A 27,651-nucleotide genomic window follows, 5' to 3' on the forward strand; every position below is an offset into this window, starting at 1 on the left:
TTACTATGTCATTGTCTGCAATGAAATATTGATTTGGGAATACCTCACAAGACAACCAGGAGGCCACAACACAGTCAGTTCTGCTTGAACATATGTAATAACAGAAATAAACAAACACAGTATGTAACAATTCTTATCTTCTCTGTGAATAAGAGGATGCATATATGAAGGGACCCACATAAAAACATGGATATTAATTGGCAAGCAGAATGTATACAATTGCAACACAAATCTCAATATAGGATATTTTAGGGCCCTCTACTGGTCATTCTGTGGCACTGTCCAAGGGAATGCCACCCTGGAAGCATCACACACAAGAGACCTGGTACTATGACATCATGTGCTTCCTTCCCTGGTCTGGTGTCTCCTGCAATTTCACTCATTCACTAAGAGGGAGACATATGCCTGAACTCTCAGAGAGTCCTTGTTAAGCAAGGCTTTCCACAGTCACTGCCCTGATCCAGTACAGTTTTCTATTGTTAGCTGAAATGTTGAAGTGCCAAGGTACGCCCTGTTGTGTAGGGCATAACACCACTCCAGTGTCATCGTTCCTACTATAATGACTATCTGAGAGAAGGTGCATGCACCATAGGATAAAGGACACCCTACTGCTTCCATCCCATTCCACCTTTAAGGCTGTGTTCTTTGGAGGGAATGGCATATCCATTCCACTAACGCTTACTTCAACTTGACTAGACCTGTAGTGTGATTTGAGGACCACAATTAATAGTAATATAGAAAGACATTTTAAAGCTTTGTGCATAAAATACAAAACTGTAAGCAGCACTACTTCATTTTATGATTTACTGTATGACTCTGTAGTGAGGCAAGAATTTCAATTTATGGATTCTTATTCTTAATATTCATTGTGCAATAAAGACTTCCTTTTGTCTGTCCCAAAACTACTCCTGCAGAATGAAATTGGATGACCCAGAGAGACAGAAAAAGTTCAACAAGACTCTTGAAGACATTCCATACCTGAGTGAGAACATCTAGCTGTCCCACAATGTGCTGTAAGGTGCTAGCAAGACTAGTCTCATCAATCTGAATTTGTTCTTGTTGCTTTCTGACCGATTCTGCAGTTTGAGTTTCTTGTTTATCTGGAACTTCTCCAAAATCCATTTCCAACTGCTAGAGCATGAAGAGACATTGTTCATTATATCAAAATGAAGAAACACTTAATGCTCATTATTATGTCACCATTTACTGCTCGTAATTGTTGTTATCATCTATTGTTTACTTCTTATTATATAATTGTTTATTGTATTATATGTATATTTATATGAGGACATGTGTACTTTTTCCTTCACTTTTTCTTTTGATGTAATTGCTATTGTGAAGTGGTTTCTATTTTCTTCCCTTCTTTCTGTTCTGCTTATATTTATCAAAAATAATTTTTTAATTAAAAATAAAAGAAACAGAAGTAGGAAGAGACATTCCACTCACAAGAAATCTGCAGTTAAGGATGATACACACGAGTGCCCAATTGTGAATAGTTGTACCCATATAGCCCATGAAAGCACCTCAATGACGGTCAACAACACACGAGTTCTTTGTTCATGATTCACCCCAGTAAAAGAGAACACCTCCTTCTTTTTCCCCAGTAGGAAAAGCTAGTTGGATCCAACCCAATGTGTTTATCTTTTATTGAAACTTATAGCGTACATATTATCTTTTCCTTGCCAATTTAACAGTTAATCCCAGTTGAGACATAGCAAGCACACATGGTTTACGTTAACTTGGGTTAGTTTGTGAAACCACAGTTTGGCTCCCAGACCATCATTTGAAACCTGGTTTATTTCAAACAAATGGTGGTTTCACTGTCAGCTCTTCCCCAAGCCTCTGGCACACACCCCGGCTGGCATCCCAACCCACAAGGCCGAGTGAGCTGTGCCAGGAAACAAGGCAGGATTTAAGCCAGGGTGTCTGCATTTGTTTTTCACGCACACAAAAACCCATAGTTAAGAGTGTGGTTAATACATCTGCTTCAAAGTAATGGTTTCAGATCCTGGTTTGACATACCAGCCACCGTCAGTGGAATGGATTATGTGTGACAATCAACACTCATAGTGAATTAAACCATGGTTTCACATGACATCTAAATGACATCCTTTCAACCTGCCCAGCTCAATCTACGCACTGCAGTCACCTTCAAGCAATTACTACACATTTATTGCCCTCATTCATAGCCTATGCATGTATTCAAGAATACCTGTATGTATGTGTTTAATTCTTGTATTCATCAGCATAGCTCTATGTGGACTAGGACAGTCCACTCACGACAATTCAGAAGGATGCAGGTTCAAATTCTAGTTTAGGCCTATTTTTATAACTACAATGGAAAGGTATACTTGTTATATGCTGTAAACTCACGGTCAAGAGCTTTGACTCTTAGGCTTTTATTACCAGCATGTGTCTGCCCTTCAAGCAGACTGATGTTCACTCAAGAAGTTACAGTAGGTGAACTACAAACCCCTTTTCCCCTTTGTATCACACAAATGATCGCTTTGCTACAAAAGACAATAAGCAAACCCATCACTAAAGTCTCTGTCCAAATACTCATGGAAACAATTAAACTAAGCTTGACCTTTACTCAACACAACAACAAAGGTCCAGACTGAGAAATATTCTACTTTGCTTACCTTTTCTTGTCTGTAAACTCCAGATTTTTGAATGTTAATATTGCCAGAGTCCATTGATCTCTACAAGAAAACATTCCAAGACAGCATATTTTAGTCTGCACTTCTTTATAGGCTCTTTATATGAAGTTTTATATACACAATTAATATCCCAAGTATTCTCAGTGGGGTTTTCAGCAGTTCAATGACTGCTGTACTACTAAACAGGACAAATATACCATAATTTATAACGGCAACCAAAGGTCTTTACTTGGTAGCCACAAATCTTGGGCTCTCAGCTGCACTGCAAATTATCGGCAAATACTGCATTTCCAAAAAACGCAACTTTTACGTGCTTTTGCCATTCAGTCTCAGAAACCAGATATTCACTACCATTCTTTGACTTCAGGTACCTTTCCCAATTCATAATCATTTTATCCCAGTGGGGAAAAAACAATGGAGCTTTCCCTAGAGTAGGGAGCTTGTTAGGCAGCAATTATTTGGCAAGGAAGAGAAAGGTCAGCCAGGTTTACACCACACCATAAAAAGGCAGCTGGCTTTTCCACAGTGGGTATCTCATTTGGTCCCCCTTCAGATTACAGCTTCTCCAAGCCTATTCTTTAATTTCTTTATGTTAAGATCAAAATAATTGGGTACTTCGTCCTATGTCAATCAATGAAAATACAAATGCACAAAGACAATGTTGCTTCCAAATAAATGACTCAGTGGTTATCTAATCACGGTGAGCCAATTTAAATATGCTTCCTGCTATGAACGAGGTACTGCCAGAGACTGTTCACTGCCAATATGCAAAATTCTAAACAGGGGCTTTTTTGAAAGGGGTACTATATAATTATACTGCAGCACAGGCTATTTTAGTTATTCTTCTAAGGTATTATTTATTGAGGACAACCAAAGGTTCACACAACACATAGTTAAATTGTGGGACTCCCTGCCCCAGGATGTGCTGATGGCTGCCAACTTGGAAGGCTTTAAGAGGAGATTGGACATGTTCATGGAGGAGAGGGCTATCCATGGCTACTAGTCAAATGAATACTAGTCATGATGCATATCTATTCTTTCTAATATCAGAGGAGCAGGCCTATTATATTAAGTGCTGTGGAATACAGGCAGGATGCTACTGCAGTCTTGTTTATGGGCTTCCTAGAGGCACCTGGTTGGCCACTGTGTGCTGGACTTGGTGGGACTTAGTCTGATCCAGCATGGCTTTTCTTATGTGTTTGCTACCAGGCATCTACTTATTAAGCACTGAAAATATCAAAAGAAACAGATGAGCACTAAGTCAGCTAGACCATCAGTTTTTAGAAACTTTAGTGGCAGCAAAGCAATAGCAAATGAGTTGTAGATTCCCTATCTGGTGGAGATTGTACACAACTAATCTGGCTGTGGAAGAAGGAAAAAAGCAAGTCTTTATATGAAAATGCCAGTCCACTATAGAACATTCTCGTAAACTGAGGAAACGGGGAGGGGGGAATAGCCTTGATAGACCGAACTAAGTAGTCTTAGTGATTTCTCCCCCATCCAACAACAGCATGTGTTCATAGAGGTGAGAGTTCTACAGAGGAGCTATCTCACTGAACAAGAGGATTTAACAGCAACATCACCACTTAAACTGTGACATCTGCAAATGCTCATATTAATTTGTTTTATTGATATATTTACGTTATTTATAGTCAGCCTTTCTCACAGGGAGTCAAGGCACATTGCACATAGTAAGTCAATATAATACAACAAAAATGGGATGCTCAATAAACAATGCATTAACGCTGTAGAAGTCTGGAACCAACCAGAAAGAACTGAAACACAGCATAAGCATTAACATGACACATTAAGCGGTGTAAAAATTACATAATAGGATCCTGCTTGCAGAAACCGCTACACAGGAGTACAGACTACAACCCCTAATTATTTATCCAAGTAAGTTTGTGAACCTTTTTGTACAGTGCCAACCCAATTACCTGTGCAGGAAAGCCCTCTTGAATAATTCAGTTTTGCATATTTTTGGGAAAGCCAGGAAAGAGAGAGAGAGCTTTCCTGACCTCCTCGGCCAGGCCATTCCATAAGGTGGGAGGCACAATGGAGAAAGTACACATACAGGCAGTTGTTGATTCTGCCCATTTGCAGGTTGGCACCCGGAGGAGGCCTTGTTGGCATGTGTGAAGCTGACATGGCAGAGCACAGGGGGAGAGGTGGTCCCACAGAAAAGAGGGACCAAGGCCACGAAAGGCTTCATATCTGATAGCCAATACCTTAAATTGAGCCCAGTAACAAATGGGCAGCTAATGGAGCACCTCCAGAGGAAGAGGAGGAGAAAAGTTGGTTTTTATATGCCGACTTTCTCCACCACTTAAGGAAGACTCAAACCGGCTTACAATCACCTTCCCTTTCCCTCCACACAAGACACCGTGTGAGGTAGGTGGGGCTGAGACAGTGTGACTAGCTGAAGGTCACCCAGCTGGCTTCATGTGGAGGAGTGGGGAATCAAATCCAGTTCACCAGATTAGCCTCTGCCGCTCATGTGGAAGAGTGAGGAATCAAACCCGGTTTCCAGATCAGAAGTAACATGCATCCTCTGTCTAGCTCCTGATAATAGCCGAGCCACAGCATTCTGCACAAGTTGGAGTTTCTGAATTGACTTTGAGGGGAGACAAATGTACAGGGCATTACAATAGTCTGGTCTCAATGTTACTGTGGTATGGATCCAGGTGGCCTGGTCAGGCATATCAAGGTAAGGGGCCATCTTTTAGACTAGGCTGAGTTGGTAGATTTTTGGTAGATATTGTCTTTTGGTAATCATTACAACCATTCTATAAAGTAGGTTGATATTCTTTCTCCATATTGCTTAGAAGGGGAGGGTCCTGACAGTGCAGTTCACCTAAAGTCATCTACAGTCTGGCTAATCAGGACTTCCTAGTTCACAAATCAGTCTCCTCACCATTAAGGTTATATCAGCTTTCTTGACAAACATGGACTGGACAACCTAAAGATCTATCTAGCTCTCTGGTCTATTCTCAAATATTAGCAATTGCCAAATGCGGAAGGTATAAGGGTTGTAGTGAACTCTCAGCCATTTTATGTTTGAGGATCCACCTTAATTGATAGCAAATAACATTCCTGGTCTCTACACAATTAGCCTAGACCTGCTCTAGAAAAACCCATCATCGGCCAGCAGTGTTCTGAGGATTGTATTTCATTTCTTTAAAACATTTATCAGCCACCTTTCTCCCTTGCAGAACTTGGCAGCTTCCAAAATAAAACATAAAAATACATGTCTGTATACAGATTCAAATGATGCCTTGTTTAAATGCATCAGGCAGTCTAATTAGGAAAGAAAGAGGACTATATTTAGAATTTCTCATTGTCAAGCTAAAGCAGCAGTCACAGCTTACAAAAAAGTAAAGGCACATAACCACCTTTTAAGACCAGATAAAAGGTTATTTTTGCTCTCGCTGCACAGATTTAAGAGTGACACATTCGGCAGAAGTACTCCCTTGCTAGGATAAACAAATATCACTTTAGAGACAAATTGATTTCAGGTGTGAGCATTCATAGGACATTGCTTCCATTATGAAATGCATGACAGGAAATGAAGGGAGGTTACATCAAACACCCTGTCAGATATAATCATACACGCTAACCAACCAGGTGCTGTACAAGCAGTTGTTTGGTGTTGTCCCTGGTCTTAAAACCAAACCATATATGCTGGGACAGGAAAGAAGGCAGAGAAAGGCATAGTGCTATGGAACCCATCACTATCATATAGCCTGCATGGCTTATCTCACCCCAGCTGTGAGTGGGACGGTGATCCTGGAGCAGCCTGCTCCTCACCTATGCTAGAGCACCACCATTTAGACACTGGAGGACAATCTCAGCCCACTCCCAATAGGAGGGATTTATGCTTATGCTGGCCTTGTTTCCTGTATAATGTTAGACCAACACTGAAAATAGGACATGGACTGAGGGAGCATGGGATGCTAAATACCACCCCTCCCCCAGCACCTCTAGTGCTGCCCATTTCTGGCCCCCAGCCCTTGTTATGGTGGCACAGGGCTTAGAAGCCATCTTAACCAATTTCCAGAACAGTCTTATATTAGTGTTTTGATAAAAGTAGATCCTCCAACTACCTTCATTCACTTTTCTTTTAAAAAACTTCATTCACTTTTCTTTTAAAGCTAATAGGCCTGTGGAACACTTAGCCTGTGGAACAAATCGCTTAGCTTTTCCTTCATCTTTCTGACACTTTATTAAGACACAAGTGGAAATCTTTGAGGGTAAAAAAAATGAGCAAATCAAACCTAGAAAGACTACGGAGGAAGCACTGTGCGTATTTTTATGACAGAGAATTTAACCTTTCTTCCACTTCATCTAGCCCATATTTGCTGATACACATCCACTTTGCCAAGAAGAGGCAACTGATTTCACATAATCCCAAACAATGTGCTCAGAAGTACATGGATTCAAACACTAGCTCATGATTTCTGACCTGACTTGTTATTTTGTTTTTTAAGATTTAGGTTTTCAGACAACTGGGATTCTTTTTTCAAATGCAAGCGGGGGGGAAGGTAGGGAAGCACAAAACAGGCATGACCACTGGGCATAGGCCTTCGTGAAAGAGTAGACATGGAAGCCAAACAGGAATTCCTACACAATTTTAAAGCCTCACCGTGTCCCTGTATTAATCCTCTCACAAAGTTAAAATCGGTTTGCTTTTTAAATAAGAAAAATAAGACAGTGTCTGGCAGTAGCTTTTTAATCCCAGTACTTCTAATGAGAGCTTCTACGGAAATAGTTTATAATACTCTCCCCTGCAAAAGGGACACAGTAGACATATTTGAAAAAATTAAGATGACTGATGCCAAAATTAGAATGAGTACTTAATTTGAGAACCACAAGGTCAGAATATCTGGCATATGAGTAGCTAAAGAATAATGATAAAGGAACAAACTCTTAGAGTCAGCAATAGGAATGGGCTAAGAGACCACTGGCAGAATATGGAAACTAACCAGAGGAGTTTAAAATATGAATGCTGGGCCTTGATCATCTTGTGAATAATTTGCAATATGCAATCTTATTGCAACAAACAAAAAGAACAGAATGTGTGGTGCTTCTTCTCAAATTAAGTTGTTTATACAAGCAGGGGACAGAAAGGTTGCAAGATCCCTAACCTAATAACAGACTTTGTGCCCAAATCCTCTGTTCCTGAATAACTGGAAATAATGAAAATTCAGCTTAGGTGGAAGAGAATGCAAAATCCACCAGCAAGTTTAATATTTTTAAATTATCTAGCTCTTGCAAAATTCACACATTTTGCCTTCTGATACAAGATTATTCACAAGAAATCATCAGCGGAAGAAAAAAAAACTACTCCATTCAACTCGGGTTTCATCTACATGGGAGTACAAAAATATGCCTGGGCTGCAGCAGCAACCCTAAGGCCATTTATGCATGGGAGGTTTTGCCTTGGGGGTTTGCCACTCTAGATGCATATTTTCCCCATCCAAATTCTCAAAACTCAAAAATAAGCCCCCACACAGAGTTTTGATAATTCGGAAGAGGGGAAAATGTGCATCTAGAGAGCAGCAAATCCAAGGCAAAACCTCCCATGCATAAATGGCCCAAGAGGACTGGAGTAGCATTCGTACTGTTCCCACTCTGTTTGCTGCCGCTGCCACCCGCACATTTCTCCTCTCTCTTTTCTGTCACGTCTGTGCAAAAGCCCAGGCATTTTGGTAATTTCAGCCATGAAGTTAGACGAAAGGGCTTCATGGTGGTGCTATCTGTGTCCCTGAAGAATGACTCTGCCACCATATGGAACTTGTCTGTGTTATGGTATACTAACAACACTATTTAATCTAGTAAATAGTTGTGTGTTTTGCTGTGAGTACACGCTAACTCCAATGCCATGAGCGAAACTGCCACAAAAGTAACCGAGCCCATTTAACAGGCAGCAGCAAAAGCCACTTTATCACAAGCAGCCTCACCAGAAGTCCTGCAGCAGGGAGAGTGATTCCAAGTAATACTCAAGAAAGTAGATTCATTCTTTCCAATTATAAAAATACTATTTTGCTATGATTTTGATTAGTATAAAACAGTGAGACCTATTCATTCGAGTTGGGGAGCTATACAAGAAGTAATACAGCCAGAAAACAAGGCTTTTGTTTCCTCTCCTTCTATCCTATTTGAAGAACTGAACTTACAAAGTTCTCATTTTCTCTACATTCATGTGGGAAGAATCCTATTCAGTAGGAAATAAAGACAGGAAAACATTCTTTTCTGTATGCCAGGTTCTGAACTGAATGATCTATCAGAAATAAATAGTGTAGCTATTCGTGTTAAAACTGACTTCCTTTAGGCAAGCTTTGGGTTCTCCTTTCGTTCCCTATTTCAGTGGTCTGTTTTCTAAACATCTGCAGTTCGACAATGGGAGTATCCTACCACTTCTCCTTTGTTGTTCTTTCTTTCCTGTTACCAGTTTCTCTGCCGCTTCCCTTTCTTAAAAACAAACCGCCGGACTGAGAGCATTCACCACTGGAAGATTCCAAATTCTAGGACCGTTGGTCTGCACTGTTATCCCCCCACCCAAAAAACCCACTGCATATTCTTCTGCTACCACCAGCAAAGCAGACTGAATAACTATCAATTTTAATAAAGAATAACAACTTGAGAAACTTGTTAGGCAAGAGATATTTTAAAAATAGTGCAAAGTACAGAACACAAACCCGAGTCCTTACAAATATCTTATTAGGAACCTTGGTAACAGGGCAGTAAAATTTCCAGGCTTAAACAGTGCAGAATAATGGCTGTAAAACAAATAATGAGTGTGGACAATGACAAACTTGCTGAGAAGGCCAAAAGCATTACTGTCTGACATGATTCTACATTACTCCCACTAACACTTAAGACACCAGATGAACGCTCCCCAAGTTTTCCTAAAAATATCAATGGGATACAGTTCAAGGCTATCCACATTTTAAAGCTGAGTTTTTATCATCGTTAACCAGAGGGAAATTCAATTTGAATGTAGAAAGGGCAAGCACTCTGGCTTGCAATCATAAAAACACTTTCCTGGGAGTAAGTACCACTTAATAGACCCAAGTAGGATTCTGAGCAGATCATTAGGACTGCTCTCTGTACCAGCCTATGTGCCCATTTATCCTGTGATAATGGGCACTTACGCCAGCATGGGTGGGGGGCATTTCTGCCGGTGCCTGGGAGCAGCAGAGCTGCACTGGCCTCCTCCGCCAGCGTATCCTCTCACCAGCATCCACCCGGCGCAAGTCCCTGTGCCGTCATCCCAGGAGGCATTCCCTGGGTAGAACTGCCTTTGGGTAGCTTCCTAGCCCCTTTCGCCCTGGGAACACCCCCTCCCGTGGTGCCATGGCCACGCCACATTTTTAGGTGGTGTAGCACTGCTTTCCCCTATGAGGACTTTTTGGCATTATTTTGGTTTTTACCCCTCCTACATTTCTTTCCCTCCGCGGCGGCCAGGAAGCCTCCTAGGAGGCGTCGCAGCTCTGTCACTCCCAGCCGCTGTGGAAATACCCCCCCAGGAATGCACTGCCCATTTCTTAACCAACAGATCTTGAATCATCTGCTCTCACAAACATAATAATCAGCTGGGGAGCCTAAAGTTCTACAATGGTTACCAAGGGCATTAGCCTACCTCATTACTAAGAGAACCATTCACATTCATGCTGTATTTTCGTGTTTTCAATACATCGCCATAATCTACAGCATCGAAGTTTGTCTTCCATACCATTACCTGCAAAATAAAACTAATTTGAAGCATGCAATTATTTTGGCAGTGGCTTGGAAACCACATTAGCATGCATCAGTTTAAGAGTATATGTTTGACAGCATGAAAGAAAAAAGATGCATTGCCAATACAGGAATTAATTATCAAGTCCTCAATAGAAAATGGCCTTAAAGATATATTGAAAATTTTCAACAGCTTTCAAAAGAGCGACCCAGTAAATGAGCTGGTATATGAGATGCCGTCACACTGTTAAAGCTAAGCACGTCCCAACTGACACAGTAGAATCAACAAATAAGCCAACATGTGAAAATGATACTCGTTTTAAAAACTTGACGGCTTGACTGCTTTAATTTAAAATAAATTCCATTTCTGACGAGAGGAAAGTTTGTAGTTTGCATTGAACACAATGTTTAAGTCCTTGTTAATACCAACACCACCACAACTATTTCTGTATCTCACAATTTTGCTCAATAAATAGGTTCAGGTTCCCTGGCCACCCAGTTGTTTCGAAAACTCCACTGTTGAGATCTGCTGGGGTTCCATTCATGTACATGCTAATCATGCTTTAGCTTTTACCTGGGTTTAGTTTCAGTCGGCATAATTGCAGCTGCACCCAGCACCTTGAAACTGAACACACATTATAGATACAGGTGAGAACAACAGAATGAGGTAGCACTTCTGCGCCAACGGCATTTCATTCTAAATTCCGAGATCACTATATAGGTAACATGAACTTGCATAAGAGAATGTACAGGTGATACCTGCTCATCAAAGCCCCCAGAAGCAAACAAGTCTCCTGTTCGTGAGAAAGAAACACAGGTAGCTGGCCCCTGTAAATGACAAAAGAATAACTGTTGTAATATAAAACACATTATATAGTAAATTATTGAAAAATAAATATATTGACAAGATGGAGAAACAACCTGATACAATCAGATCTAAATGCGAGTGTTATATACATACAGAAAATACGTTTATTAAAAACGTTTGTTTATTTGCATGATTTGTTTTGGTTGTAAGCCACCTTGAGCAGGTCTGGAAAGGCAGCAAACAAATTTTCTAAGATAAATGAATGAGATACTTTAATAGCACCTTTCTTCCTTGCATGGTGAACCCAAGGTGGCTTACTTACAAAATAAATTCTTAAAAACACAATTTCTATTACAATATAAATTGTTACAAAATAGTCCCCAAACTTCAGTAATTCTAAACTTTAAAATTCAAGTACTATATATATATCATACAATAGTCTTATCAGTTGAGAGGGTCGTGAATCTGTACAAGTAAGCACAGCCATCAAATTTCTATTTTCTTATAATGGAATCTCAAGCCTAGAGACGACACACACAAAAAACCTGTCTCTTGTCCTATGATCTGGATGATGCGGCCAAGGTTAGTAATATCCACAAGATATTACAAGAACTCTTCTAATGTAAAACTATCTTGATATACTGTCCTTAATAGACAATTACTACACATCTGCCAAAAATAGTTTTGTGACAATCTAAAAATAAGCACACAGGGAATACAATTTCAAAATTCTACATGCAGCTTTTGCAAAAGCTCTATGTGGTGGACACAATGAAGCATTGCTTGCTTACACCGCCCAAAGATGACTACCCAATCTATCAAAAAAACAAACCCTTCTAGTTAACTGCTTTATCTAATTATTCTGTTTACCCAACTTTCAAGTCCACCAAACACAGAAGGCTGTACTTAGGATTGTACATTAACAGCCCATTCCTGAGGCCGGGGGCCGAACCGTCTTAGGAGGCGGCGTGACCCCTATGCTGGTTGGGCCATGCAAACTGGCCACTTAAGACGTCCCCCTCCCCGGACTGCATTGGCAGCACAATCCTCAGACAACGGCGCAACCCCCCGCCAGGACTCTCCCAGCGAAAGTCCCCATGCTGGTGTCCCGGGAGACGTTCCTGGGGAGTTCCGAGGGGTGGAGGTGCCTTTAGGCAGTTTCAAAACCCCTTTTGCTCCGGGAACACCTCCCAGGACGCCGGTGGTCCTGCACCACCTTTTTTGGTAGCACAAGCCCACTTTCCCCTGGGGGGGGAAGCATTTTTTCATTGGAAAAAAGGCTTTCCCCCCCTCCGCAGCAGCCAGGAAGCCTCTGCCCTTCCCCCCAGGAATGGGCTGTAAGCCTCCTTGGACAGCTCCTAAGAAAGGTGGCATAGAAATTTTCCAAAGAAATAAATTTCCCAAATACATTACTTTCCCCATTCAAGGAACTTTTTATCAAGTTGGGTAATGCAAACCTCCAAAGTTAAAGGCCTGTGAGACATGATTTTTATAGAAGGCCTTTTGCCAATATTGGTTTGACCTCTGTTTGAATTAGAGTGTTACAGGAGTGAGATGTTTCTGATAGTTTAATATGCTTATTATGGGTAGATTTTAATCCAGGTCATTTATATTTTATGAATTTTCAAAAATTCTTACACTATTAGTTGCCCTGGAAGAGTAGGGGGACCTGCTTTAAACAAATAAAAGAAAGTCAAGATTATCAAAGGAGCGACACTTGTTTTGTATTGAGGGATTCCTTTGCATACTTAATCTTGACCTCATGTATGTCACTACAGAAGACTGCGGCATTAATAAGCTTAAGTATTAGCCAGATACAGTTTTACTGCAGACTTCAATTCCAGTTGCAACCAGCTTAAGATTCTACTTCAACTTGTAGAATTTTGTACTCCGTCTTCCTAACTAGACTTTCAGCCTCTGTCCATCCTTTGTAGTGTTTTCATTTCTTGCCAAGACATTCCATTCTACTTGTCTCTGTTTGACAGTTTCTTCCAGTGATGACTGTGATTACTGCCCTGACTGTATCATTATTCTGTCATTCAGGACTAATTTATTTGATAGCAGGGGAAAAAATTAAAACTTCCAAACAATTCATACAGTTTAGAAACCTATGTACATTCACATCCACAATGTATATACTTGGATGCAGGTTTTTGCAGCCATCCAAGAATGACTTAGCTGTAGAATGTTTTGTCTCTGTACAGACCTATATATTCATTATAAATGAAGTTTGTATTCCAAGGGGAAAGTCCAAATGGAAAGTACACTTAACATGCAATCACAGCATACCAAACCGTGCAGCTGCAAATTGTCAGTACAGCGTTAAACTAATCTCCCTAATGATCCTTCCGGTATGAACAATAAGCACTATTATAATTAAAGACAGTAATGTAAACTCGGCAGCCTTCCCTATGTAAACTACAGCTAATCAGTTGGCAGTGAATTCCTGGTACATGGATAGTTACGTCAAGGCATATCTAAGGAATCCAGGGCTTTTCTCATGAGTAACTGTCCCAGAGCACCAGTCATCTGTCAGAACACGAACCACATCTGAGCCAGGCAGACTCTTCGACAAAAACATGCAAACTAGAAAATGTAACATGTTGCTCATATGGGTGACTAATATTCCCCACAGACTTGACATTGGGTTTAGAAATACTCATGCCTAACATTGTTTTCTCCCACAGTTGTTAACAACATTCCATCATCTTGGCATGCAGAGCTTTAACCAACTTTGGTTGGTTTGCTTACTACACCCCTTTCTGGAAACGCAGAATTTGGCTGCTTGTCGTCCATGCGCTTGTCACATCCGCATTAGGCTATGACAACATGCTCTGCACAGGGCTGCCTTTGAAGATGGTTCAGAAACCTCAGCTGGTCTTGAATATGGTTGCAAGACTGCTGGCTGGTATAAAGCCAGGAAATCTCTCTTGCCAGTTTTGAGGACTTCACTGATTCCTACCTTTAAAACTAAGTGGTCTGTGATCACAGTATTTCAAGGACCACCTGCTCCTGTATGAATCTGCCCAATCTTCTGAGGTGACAGGGTAGCTTCCGGACAGAGGCTTTTTGCTGCTGAGGCACCTCATCTATGAGGCACCATATTGTCTGCAGCCTGCTTTTCTAAGTTTCAGAAGCTAGACAAGCACACTTATTTTTCCAGCCTTTAGTGATAGATCATTAGCCTTTTTTTTTTTTAAATACTCCAGTACTTCTGAGTTTGTTCAAAGATCTCAGCACTTGGGGAGAAAGAGCAGAAGAAATGTTCTTCCAATCACCAGGATCCAGATAATGCTTTTAAGAGTCAAAACCAGGATCTTAATTTGGGCCAGAAAAATCAATTTGACAAGTGCAGATGTTTTAGGAACAGAATTATACAACTTTTGTCAAAACTCTGGCCGCAGAGTTTAAACCAGTCTCTGAACAATCTTCAAGGGAAGTTTTGTGCATTACAGTTAACTAATCTATAGACTGACAGGGAATGGATCTCATAGCCAAAACCTGAGCCATCCAAAAGAAGGAACAGCTGGTACACCAGGCAGAGATCTAAAAAGGCCCTCTTGACTACAGATGCCACCTGAAAATCAGATAAGAAAGCCAGGTCCAAGAGCACCCCCAAATTGCATGCTTGCTCCCTCAGGAAGAATGCAACTCCACAACAGCAAGAACATCCCACCACCTATTCCTTGATCAAGGAATGCACCCTTGTGCAAGAGAATTCAAAGAACAATGTTTCTAATCATACTGTCACTCTACAGAACTGATCTCTCTCAAGTCCTACTAAAATGCATCTAATCACCAAACTGCTGTAACAACCTGCGGAAATTCAAGAAACCAGCTTGGAGACCTGGGGGTGGGGAGCAGGCTAAAAGGTAAGATGAAAAAAGATTCTGATACCACAGTAGAACATACACTAAAGTTCTGCTAGATCGCAGCTCCGATGTGCAGGGCTAGCTTGCTCACTGCACTACCAAAACCTGCAAGTCAGTCAAGAGATACAACTAAAATACTTCAATTAAACCTTAATGGAGACTCAAGGTCATTTTACAGACAACATTTTTGATACACAGAAAATACAGGAAATGAAGCAGGGGGAGATGTGTATACCCTTACACACCACCATATTTGAAAACAGCATGTTTCTTGACCATGACTGCATATGCTGGGAAATCACCACATATAAATAATGCTGTACACAAGCTGTAGTATATATATTTTGTTGTATGTGCAACTTCACTGGGTTTAACATTATCAAGCCACTCTCCTCACCTGGTGACCATGAAGTGTATAAAGCAGCCTCCCCTCTAGTAAATCCAGTATTTTTAGAGTTGAATCATTGGAGGCAGTAATGAGGTAGTTTCCAGAGGAGTGAAAAGAGAGACAGTTCACCGATGCACTATGTACTACAAAAAACACACAAATGCATAACACGTTACTAACATAAATATACATAAAACTGAAATAGATCAGGTACAAATTGATTCAAGTGAAGTGACTGAAAGGCAATTTTTAACTATATAGGTTACACATGTCACATTGAGCCCCTTCTGCTCAATTAAAAGCTCAGTCTTCGTATAAAAGGAGAGTGGCTGTGATTTATTGGTCATCAACATGTTTTTTCAGTCCTTGCCATCTTCAGAGCAGACAACACTGACCTAGACAGGCCCAAAGACTCTAAGGCAACTTCTCTTATTCACAATCCACAATCCAACTTATTATTTATATAAATCCCTTACAGCTGCAGCAAGGTTTGAAATGTATTAAGTGATTTAATGATTCGTAGCCTGGCTGTGTATTAAGGTTGCATATAAGGTTAACATATTCATTTAAAAAATAATTTGCTGACATCTTGGACTGGGTTTTTTAATAGAAAAGGGCAAGAGTCCAGTAGCTACCCACTGTGAATTATCTTCATGGGTTTTTTAAAGGAGTATTTTATTTCTATTTTTATAGTTTGTATTTAAAGCCAATGACTCCAACTTCCTGAGAACTTCAGCAAGAGCAAGGATACAGCACAGGAGCTGTAGTCTAAAGGAAGAAGTGTTTTAAATTGCAGACTTCTCTCCCAAAATTAGCAGAAGAACTAGTCTGTATCTAATCCTATAGGCATTTTTCTACTTGAGAATCCAGGCATTGGCTTAGAGTAAGACTTAACAAATGTGGTGGTTACCCTGATAATGCTGCAGGAGCCTATTCATCCTAACATCCCATACTTTCACTGTGTTGTCTGTGCCAGCCGCAGCAATACATGTGCCGCTAGGGTGAAAGTCCACATGAGGAACAAACCTGCAAAGATTAAAACACAGATTGAGTAAAGTGCTTTTAATTCCAGAAGAATAAAACATGGAAACCTATTATGGAAGAACAAAACAAAACAAAAAAAGTATTAAGGAACCTTAAAGATTAATGGATTTACTATAGCATAAACTTTTGGGGACTAGATAACACCTTCAGATGCATGAAATGGGCCCTCAGCAGATGTATACATGGTGGCATATATCTCTCCTGATGGCACATGCCAAGCATCTGATGAAGCGGGCTCTAGTTCACAAACGTTTACACCAGATTTATTATTGCAGTCTATCAGGTGCAACAAGACTCTTCCATGGATATTAATGTCTCTGTGAACCAATTCTCACATGGTAAAGTCACCAGGATGAGACTTCACCCATAGTTTATTGGATTTACAGGCCGCCCTTTCCTGGACAAGCCAGGCTCAGAGTGGCTAAATGAATGTTTAATTAGAATATATCTGGGAACACCAGATTCCCACCCCCGAGGTTTAGGGAATCTACAGTAGAGTAAATTACAGTATCATTCTTTGATTTATGGAATTAGGAAACATCCCATGATGCACCAATCACTTTAGGCACAGACATGAACAATCCTGCAAAACACTGCTCACTTCAGGGGGCCCTTCCACCCTCTGCAGAATCAAAACACCTCATCTTTCCAAAGGGCATGCCTTCCTCTCCTTCATATGGAGATGCAAGTTTCCCTACAAAACAGCTCAGCAAACTGTTCAGGAAGAATCAAGAATACTTTACTCTGCTGCAGTGGAATAAAAAGTACTCAGTACACACAAGATTTTACAATATCTAAAGAAAATGAAGCCTTCCCACTGCCTTCCCTTCACAAGGCCTGACACAACATCTATAGCATAGGCACAAGCTCTTGCCTGGGTCCCTTGATTACACAACACATGTCAATGAGGAATAGAACCCCTTACCTATGACAGGAATATAATCTCTCCTGGATTTTAGATAGGAGCTACCCTAAGGAGCCTTTCACTGGCATGGGATGCGAGGGCTGTACCTACAATCTAATAAGTGTTTACAGCATCAGTCCAATGCAACATGGTAAACATCAACTCTTGCCATGCAAAGGCATGTTCAGAAGGAACACTCACCACACAAGACCAAGAGAGTGAAAGTTACCTTGCAGTGAATTTGCCACTAATGCACACTGGGACTTAGGCCTAAAACTTGCACAGTAATTGCATGCAAATCTGGCATACAATAACAAGAGGTAGCTGGGCACAAATGCCACCCCATATTCTACTTCAATTTGTTATCTGTTCTACCATGTGGCCTTTGAAGACCTTATCACAGTGTAAAAAACTGCAGCAAAGTTAGATTACGGGATGTTCATCGAAGAGAATAAAACATTCTGAACACAAGGAAAACTAAGTTCTTGTACATCATCGCTACATAAAGTCTGATTATGGGCAATAAATTGTGACTCGGCATGGTAACTTGCCATTCCTTTCAGGTTTTTTTATCCTATCTCCTTACACATGCTTCCCAAGTTTCTCTTCCTTCTTAACCTTGCCATCTCTCACATTGCCTCAACTTATGTTTTGCTTAGGTTGGCTTAGGAGTGGACCAGAGCATGTTTTCACTTGACAAGGCTGAAGAAAGTGGCTCCACCATCCCATTGGCTCCAGAGGTTGTTAAATTTAAATATATAACTGTCCATATTTGTGGACTCCAACTCTAATTCTATCTTTTTAAATGAGATTGGTTACAGTAACACCTTTTTTAGGATGTGTAAGTGATAGAATTCTATGTTTGACTTAAAAACTTTTCATAAATGTGACAAGCCCAGGAAGCCCCAAGATATTGTGCAGATACTTGCCCACCATGCTCACAGAAAGAATGTATACATTCCCTGCTTGCTTTATCCCAAAGTTTGACAGTTTTGTCATCACTGGATGATACTATCAATCTTCCATCAGGAGAAAATCTAAAATAAAGACAGTTGATAAGGAAAATTTAGAAGCAGCAAGTAACAGAAGCTGTATCTAGACTACCCTCATAATAGTGTTAATAGCCATGTGCTTTAAAAAATAAGACACGAGTTAAATATTAGGCATATGTTAAGACACACTGGTAATTCCTTCCTTCTACTACCTATGTCGAATAGTTAATCTGATTATATAATCAAGACAGTGGAATGCTCAATACAATTCTTATGAGAAGTTTAAAAGACCAAATAAAATTGTAGCAGAAAAAAAATATTCAATACAGTACAGGGGTCCTTCCTTTCCTTATTAACCACCAATTAACAAAGGTGTGTGCAGATATACCCTTCTGTTTTCTATTTCTAATTCTATTTGCTATCTACGCTAAAATTTTAAGTAACTTTAGCATTTTCAATAATTTTTAGGAAGCAATTTAAAATAAGAAAACAGCAACATTTTCTGTTTTGGAAAAAAAACTTTAATAAGCAATAATTCTGGGATAAAAAGTCACCCCACTGGTGTAATTTTGTCAGAATGCATAAGAAAGGGTCTCAGCAACTTAGCCCTTCTAGGAGACTGTCACCTGCACATTAGTAAACAATCACCAGAAAGAACAGCCACTTACAGCAAATTTTCTGTACACAGAAAAGCACCTTTAAAAAAACCCTGAAGCTCTGAAATATGACCAATTCCCAAAATATATGTTATATTATATATGTGATGAATGAATCTGCATGGGTCTTAAACAAAAATTCAGCTTTTATTGGTGTGAAAACTTCAGATGTTTGTTTTGTCATGCAAAAGACTCTATGGTGAAGCATAATTCCCATAAAACCAACGTTATTATAGAGGGGGGAAAATTGTACTTACTTAGCACAGCGAACCCAGTTTATGTGCTGACTTAATGAGAATAAGAATTTTTGTCTGTGGACAGCCCACACTTTAACAGTTTTGTCATCAGAGGCTGTGACCAGCGACTGGCCATCATTAGAAAAGTGAACACTTCTGACTGTTGCTGTATGAGCCTTGAATGCAGTGGATTCTCCTTTGCTTAATTCAAGAAAGAAAAGTTTTGTTAAACAACAAGGGGGAGAGAACAGTGCAACAGAAGACCAAGATATTGTGTTCTAAACAGCTTGCCCCATATACAGACTTGCCTGCTCTTTCCAGAGAAATGTACATAGGAACTGTTGACTTAGGCCATTTATGCCCGGGAGGTTTTGCCGCTCTCTAGATGCACATTTTCCCCATCCTAATCCTCAAAACTCTGCATGGGGGCTTATTTTTGAGTTCTGATAATTTGGATGGGGAAAATGTGCATCTAGAGAGCGGCAAATCCAAGGCAAAACCTCCCATGCATAAATGGCACTAAACTCAAGAGAAATCTTGAATGCAATGCCAGACACAGCCCAAGAAGGAACTCTTCTGCTTAGATTTAGTTCCTGGAAAGTCTCCTAACTTGAGACAATTTACGTCTGTGTCCTCTGCGCAGATTAATAAAACAGAATGTTTGAAGTAGCAAAAGTCAAACAGCATCCTATTAAAACTGTTTGTTCCAATGATGCAATGTGAAAGAACATCACGTCGTCCTATGCGCTGGTGCAAAAAGGGAAAGGGCACATAAACAAGAAGGCTGCATGATGATTTGGAAAAGTTTTATGACCATCACTTAATTGTAAACGTACATGACTTTGCCCTGAATGTTTCCTGCACAAATACGTAGCAAGTTATAAATATTTTTACTTGCTCTTGTGTATAAGTCAAGTGCTTACATGAAACTAAAAAAAAAACTTTCTAGCTTTCCCTAGCTGAATACAGATGTCCAAAAACAGACACTTCAGTGATTGTTCAGCTGCCTATGTAAAAGCCCGTCAACTAGCATGTATTCTCAACCAGTGCATTCCTGTTTCTTAAAAGTGAACATGACAGTCTCCTTGCCAGAGAATTACGTACAGCAAACTAGAAGAAAACTTCAGTTCAGCACACTCCTAAAAAACTGACTACTGTAGAACACGTTTATATAAGCCATGCAGTCACTGCTCCCTGTGGGAATTTTATGAAATATTTCCAGGATCCGATACAGCCAGAGATGTGGAGGGGAAATTTTTCTGAGGAAACTTTTCTGAAACGGAAAATGTTTCAATGCTTTGTTTTTCCATGGGGAAAAAATCCATCTGTAAAGAGTCATTATTTTATAAAACTAACAGCAATGGGGGAAGGAAGTCAGTATGGTATAGCCTGTCACATCTTGGAAGCTAAGCAGAGTCGGTACTTGGAAGGGAAATCAACAAGGAAGACTGCAGAGGAAGGCAATGGCAAAACCACCTCTGATTAATTACTTGCCTGGAAAACCCCTTGCTGGGATTGCCATAAATCGGCTTTAACTTGATGGCAATTTACACACAAACACAAAACAACAACGGATGGATGCCACTGCCAATACAATATTAGGCAAGCTCGGTAGCATCAAAGTAATAATTAATGTTTTTCAGATTATTATCTCTAGGAATTGTCATAGGAAGTACGTGTATGATTTATTGATTTGTAAACAAGTTATAAATTCACCTGGTTGCTTTTGATTTGACTAGCACAGGCAAAGCTAAAATTCTTATTCATCTCTCCACTCTTGCATGGAAAAATAGTTATCGTCATCATCAACCAGATATAGAACTAACAAGTAACGCAAGGGATGAGGTGCCCCAATGACCTCTGTAGCCAAAAGTTTTGTTGATGTAGATGAGTGGACAACATGGCATATCATTCACAGTTCTTTGGATGTGCTAAAATTAGTATGCCAAAAGTTTTTAATACCTCTGTTTTTTCTTTAAACAATGTAAGGGAAGTATGTGCTATATTGTCATCAAATTTTACAAGTACTTGCCAATAAAATTCAAGTTCACATAAAGTTTTCAATGCAGCACTTAAACCACACTTGGGTCCCTCCCACTCACACATATCAGTCCAATTATTTATTGCAGTTGGGACATAAAATCAACATGGGGTACTCTTACATACTTGCTAATAAAATATGTCAAAATAAACATGCTAAATCAGAGAATGTTCTGTTTAGGGCATTGGGTAATTTTCTGGAAAGTTCTGCAATTATAATTTTCCTGGAAAATCTGCACCTTGAAACAAAACAGGCTAAAGCAATAGCTTGAGCAAGAGAAGTTCGGAGGCACTGCTCCTCCACATACCCCATTTGCCAGTAAAGGCCTCGTCAGTAACTCATTTTGACAACTGCCATAAACTGAATTAAACTATTCAGCTTAAGACTGAAGGGCAGCAACACTGGCTCCGCCCACTGACTGAGCCCCATGTGAGATGACTCACAGGCAAAGAGCTTCTTAACCCATTCTTTCCAGTATCTCTGCAAAGAGGCTTTGGCATTTCCCCCTTGTGCACCCTCTATTTTACATTAATAACGTACACACCAGAGAATTTGACAGAGGATTATTTCTTCTTCCACAGTCAATAATTTGCCACTTCCCCATAATGGAGTTCACTTTTTAAATTTCTTCCAAAGCCCTGGAGTTCTCCAGCACAAGGGAAATCATATACGCTCCTTAGCATCAAGAATAAAAACAGCATATACTTACACACTTGGAACCCACAAACGAACCGTTTTGTCTCTAGAACCTGAAGCAATCAGATGCCCAGAAGGTGAAAACTGAACACACGTTACTGCATCTTTGTGTCCCACAAAGCGATAGGCTCTCGTTTGGGGTTTCATGCTCCAGATCATCAAGCATGAATCCATAGAGCCACTTACTAGATTTAAAAAGATAATATGAGAGTCTTCTTTTAATTACACTGAAAACAGTTCTCTCATACTCACATGCACACAAACAAGCAGTCAGCAAGAGTTTCCAACTACAAGCCTTTCATTGATAGGAAAGATAATTTGAGAAGTACAGTATTCACAAATCACAGAACTGGAAGCCAAAATTATCTCAGGCAACATGAGAATTCCTTAAAAATATGCTTCTTGGAATACATCCCATCTTCTGAAGTAGACTGAGCAGCTGCAGCTATTTACAAACTATTCTTAACAGTGTGAAAAATTTCCTAAAATTAAATTTATTTTATTTAAGCTATTTAATAGTCCGCCTTTCTCACTGGGACTCAAGGCAGATTACATAGAATAAAACGGTACAATCAACAGAGGGGACATCCAGAAGACAATACAATAGGATCTGAATTATAGAGAACTGGAAACCAATAATACTAATGGCAATCTGAACCTATAAACATCTCTTTAAAAACTGTTTTCATTTCTCCAAGCTACACCAATATGTCGAGTCATACCAGTCCCTCCTCTCGAGTCAATATCACTCTGGACTGCAACTTTCTGGTTTGCTACTATCAGTTACTGACAGTACTGTAGCCAAGGCCTAATCCTGATACTGCACAGCATACACAGTATTCCATAAGAAATCCCAACAAGTCTGGCTAACTACTTAAAAGCAGATGCAACGTTATGACTTTTGACTGATCTGAAAGCACCCTCTTCTTTGTGCAAAGGAGAACTGAAGTCAAGCTCACCTAGCTGTTTCTTATTTAAGCTGAAGTCTACGCTTGTTATTGCATCTCGGTGGCCTTTGAAATTTCTCTCCAGTGTTGGATCTTCCTGTAAAAGATTTAAAAAATCGTTATGAAATATTGTACTTTGAAAAAATAGAAATACATTTTCATCAGATCAGCTGGGAAATTATAAAGCATTCAAAGACCAGAAAAGCAGAGAATAATGCAGAGTTCATACTCAACTTGTGTTACTACTGCATACAAATGCAGCAGCTGGTATTATTTAACACATTGGTATGTTGCCTCTCTGCCACAAGTGCCTGAGGTGATTCACACCAGGGGAGAGGGCCCATGTTTTTGGCTCTGCACTGGCCTGTAAGCGCATTTCTTTGCTGGGCTCCCCCCCACAAGACAGGGCACTTTGTTGGGTGGGGGTGAACCCCTTCATTCTAAGTGGAGTAGGTTGCTACACAACCCTTGAACTCATTATCTCACAGGAACACAGCCCTGTGCAGAAGTTGCCACGGTGGATATAATTAGCAGTCGCGGAGCACTTCAACACAGGACAGGTGAGTATGGTTTGGATGGCGCCAGCCTATGCCTGGGGGGGGGAGTGGAGTCCTTGGGAGGCCATGATGCTCATGGCTGCATCCAGCAAGGCACACCTGGCTGCTTGTTGTCATTGCATGTGTCTGTTTTGCTAGTGCCATTCCCAACACACACTGCTCAGTCTGCTGTCCCTTCCCGCCTCCTGGAGTGAAGCATTGCACCCAACCAGCCCTTCCAAGTTCCATATGTGACTCCACCCCACTGAGACGCATGCCATGCCATGGAAGACTCAGTCTATCTCCTCATGGCCCCAGAGAGGCGGCAACTTGAATTATCAGACCTCGCCATGATAGCAGGGGCCCAGCCGCACCTCCAAGTCTGACCTTACATTTGGTTTTTCCCCCCACTCACCTTGCTGTGCATCATCCTTTCTGGATGATTGCAACCTTCGCATCATATGAGCCATGGACCAGCTTGGGGTCACCACCGGTGGGAGAATGCTGGGGCCCTTGCCAAGTCTGTCAGATGCCCAGTTATTGTTAGCCAGGGTTGTTCTTTTAAAGGGGTGCGCGCTGTGGAGACGGCACCTCGATTTGTGGCTCTGCCCCTTCCTGCCTCTCGGCTGTGACATACATAGGGCTGGGTCCCCTGACCTACAAGCCTGTGATTGGTTCCGTCTGCCCTTTGCATCACAGTCCAGCTGCTGACCTGTATAGGATGCGACAGCGTGGCTGCTGGGGACTCACTGACATGGTTATGGCCTCTGTGACCCTGCTTCTTGGACATTTGCCTGCCTCCGGATCTCTGCCAGAACCTTTTAGGAAGAGGACTAGTAGATCCACAGTTGGCCACCTAGGTCTTGCTGACAATTATTCCTGTTGGTGCTGCCAGACACCTAGGGCCAATCTGGTCCATGTGTTTTTCTGGCAAGATTATGTCTTGGATTAATCTTAACCTAAGGCAGCACACACAGCCTTTAGGCTGCCAATGCGGGGAAGGGGGTGTTTTGTTTTCTTGGCACTGGGGCCAAAAAGGTTGCCTTCACCTGCAATAGGGATTACTTTCAAGTAAAAGTATTTGGAGCATAGCACACACAACTCATCTCAGTAACGATGTGAAAACCTTAATATTAAGAATGCATGACTGCACAAGTTATTTTTCAGGATCACTGTGCCAATTCAGTGTATCTAAATCCTGCAAGCCAGACAGCATCCCATACAACCAACACAAGAAGATGGACATTAAAAAAAACAACAGGATATTGTTTCCTGAATTTATGGTTTTGTGCTTCATATTCAAACACAGTAAGTTACGGTACATTATGCTTTAAAATTCCCAACAGCTTTTGCTTCACAGCAGCCATTCTTCCTTCCATGCGTATAGTACATCATAAAACTGGAGAGGAAATGCCATGTAGCCGAGGAAGTGATGAGGACCACTTAGTTAAATTTCAACCCCTCTCCTGCATGGCCATACAACACACCAGACCAGGGGTCGCCAACCTCTTTGAGCCTGTGGACACCTTTAGAATTTTAAAGTAGGGCAGTGGACACAACCACAAAATGGCCACACGGGAGGCGGAGCCAGCCACACAGAGGAAGCCCAAGTGCAGGGGATAAGAGGAGTAAATTTTTTAACTATGCTGGAAAAGACGAGTTAGAGAGAGAATAAAACCAATACTGTGGTGGCAGCTGTCATTGAAATTTGCACTTTTAATCTGCACTGCCAATCAGATCACAAATGGGCAATTAAAAGCCCTACCGGGCAGGACCCCACTTGGCCCCACCCACTTTCTTAAAACAGTTGGTGGGCACCAGGAAAGGTGTTGGCAGGTGCCATGGCACCCCCAGGCACCACGTTGGGTACTCCTGCACTAGACAGAGTAGCCTATCCTGGTCCTTAACACTTGCTTTATTTGACAGACAGGAATCCAATAAGAAAGGTCTCACCAATATGGTGACTTAAAGAAACAAAAAGTATTACCTGCTGAATTCCTATCTACTATGCAGCTGAAACTGGCAAAAACAACTCAACAACCAACCCTCTTAACAACCTGACTCCTAAACATAGTAGAACCCCATGTTATTTTTGAACCTAGCATGGCCTAATCTGCTTACATCTGCTTAACACTCCTTCCATTCCACTTTAAGACTATTACAAACTGCAGATTGGAAATATTGTCGAAGGCTTTCACGGTCAGAGTTCATTGGTTCTTGTAGGTTATCCGGGCTGTGTGGCCGTGGTCTTGGTATTTTCTTTCCTGACGTTTCGCCCGCAGCTGTGGCAGGCATCTTCAGAGGAGTAACACTGAAGGACAGTGTCTCTATTCAAACAGAAGAAGTGAGCTGTGGCTCACGAAAGCTCATACCCTACCAGAAAATATTTTTGTTAGTCTTTAAGGTGCTACTGGACTCTGGCCCTTTTTGACTACTGCAAACAGACTAACACGGGCTACCCACTGTGAACTGTCCTTCAGTGTGACTCCTCTGAAGATGCCTGCCACAGCTGCGGGCGAAACGTCAGGAAAGAAAATGCCAAGACCACGGTCACGCAGCCCGGATAACCTGCAGATTGGAACTTGGCCATCAATCCCAAAAATGTCTTCCGCACCGGGAGGTTGGATGCCTGAGCATAATCTCTACAGCGAGTTTCAGCAAAGTTTAAAACGGGACTTCCCGCTGTGATATTTCTTGTCAACCGAATAGAAATATGAGGATACTTTTTTAACTGTCGAGTTTTCCTCCCTGACACAACAGTCGACCCAGTTCTGCCTGCAAGACGGCCGCGTGAGCCTGTGAGCCTGGGGCGACCGGAGCCTCCCAGACGCTGCAGCCAACGGCTCGGCCCGGCTCCCTTCTTGGGCCCCAATGCAAAACCCCCCGTTCCGCCCGGACGCTTCTCCCCCTCCCCCCTCCCCGCAGACGACTCCGGCCGCCCCCCAGCCCAGCCTGCCCGGCCGCCAGGCGCCCCTCCCTCAGAAGCCGCGCTGCAGCCCCCAACCAGCAACGGCGCCGTCCGAGGGGAGGCCGGCCCCCGTCCCACACGGACCCTTACCAGGCAGGCAAACGCCATGGCGCCGCTCCAGCCGTTACGGGGCCCAGCAGCGATTCAGTTTGCCCGCCTAGCAACGGCGTCCCACTCTTAAAGGGGAGGCGGGAGCGGAGACGGAAAGGGCCCTCCGAGAGTTGAGAGTCGGAGGGCGGGAGAAGGGCCTGTTTCTTCCCTCAGAAACTATTTTCCCCCGCCTCACAAAAACGGTTCCTGGCAGGCACTCGCCGCCTTTTTTGTTTCGAGGCTTGTTCTTCCCGCGTCGCCCTTCCAAGAGTCGAGGTTGGAGGCTCCTCCGCTCGCAGCCTCCGTGAGGAGGGCGGAACCACTTAATCGCTCCTTAGGAGCGGGAGGAAGCCATTCTCTGTGGCGCGCGGTTGCGTGGAGTCAGGCTGCGGGCTCGGAGTTGGCCTGGAGGTGGTCGGGCCGTTGCTCCTGCAGGGACCGAAGATCCCCCCCCCCCCCCGTTGGAAGGGGAATTGCGGTTCGTCCAAAATCCGGCAACCCATTTGGACAATATAAGAGCGCGGTCCTAAAAAATAATGCCCAGTGCATTCAATTCCATGCATACTTGCTCAGCAGTGAGTCCTGTCCAGTAGGATTTACCAGCGTGCATTTACCTGGCCCGGGCTAGCCTGATCTCGTCAGATCTCAGAGGCTAAGCAGGGTCGGCCCTGGTTAGTATTTGGATGGGAGACCACCAAGGAAGCCCAGGGTTGCTGTGCAGAGGAAGGCACTGGCAAACCATCTCTCTCAGTCTGTTGCCATGAAAACCCCCCAAAAAAGGGGTTGCCATAAGTCGGCTGCGACTTGAGGGCACTTTACACACACACACATTTACCTGTAGGATTGTAGCATATTAACTCGTCTGGAATTAGTAAGCCTCGCTAATTTTTATTTCAGTAGGGTTGCCAACCTCCAGGGAGTAGCTGGCGATCTGCTATTACAACTGATCTCCAGCCGATAGAGATCAATCCACCTGGAGAAAGTGGCAGCTTTGGCAATTGGACTCTATGGCATTGAAGTCCCTCCCCACAACCCCGCCCTCCTCAGGCTCCACCCCAAAAACCTGCCAGTGCCGA

At 41.9% G+C, this 27,651-nt stretch overlaps 1 protein-coding gene across 2 annotated transcripts in view; it reads right to left on the reverse strand.

Annotated features, from left to right (window-relative positions):
• The window catches only part of POC1A (POC1 centriolar protein A), a 33,462-nt gene extending 6,860 nt beyond the window's left edge, over window positions 1-26,602 (reverse strand). The window contains exons 1-11 of one of the 2 annotated variants that reach the window (XM_056857073.1): window positions 26,576-26,602; window positions 22,994-23,078; window positions 22,048-22,219; window positions 19,319-19,498; window positions 18,343-18,450; window positions 16,376-16,491; window positions 15,475-15,608; window positions 11,157-11,225; window positions 10,303-10,401; window positions 2,643-2,702; window positions 979-1,128 (exon numbers count right to left, since the gene is read on the reverse strand). In XM_056857073.1, the coding sequence (XP_056713051.1) occupies window positions 979-1,128; window positions 2,643-2,702; window positions 10,303-10,401; window positions 11,157-11,225; window positions 15,475-15,608; window positions 16,376-16,491; window positions 18,343-18,450; window positions 19,319-19,498; window positions 22,048-22,219; window positions 22,994-23,078; window positions 26,576-26,593 (1,191 nt within the window). In that variant the 5' untranslated portion in view covers window positions 26,594-26,602. Of the gene's footprint in view, window positions 1-978; window positions 1,132-2,642; window positions 2,703-10,302; window positions 10,402-11,156; window positions 11,226-15,474; window positions 15,609-16,375; window positions 16,492-18,342; window positions 18,451-19,318; window positions 19,499-22,047; window positions 22,220-22,993; window positions 23,079-26,575 lie in introns of both variants that reach the window. The other variant, XM_056857066.1, reaches the window with a different exon arrangement.
• Between the last annotated feature and the right edge of the window lie 1,049 nt (window positions 26,603-27,651).

This window comes from Euleptes europaea, chromosome 1, assembly GCF_029931775.1.
Source record: "Euleptes europaea isolate rEulEur1 chromosome 1, rEulEur1.hap1, whole genome shotgun sequence".
Classification (NCBI taxonomy): Eukaryota; Metazoa; Chordata; class Lepidosauria; order Squamata; family Sphaerodactylidae; genus Euleptes; species Euleptes europaea.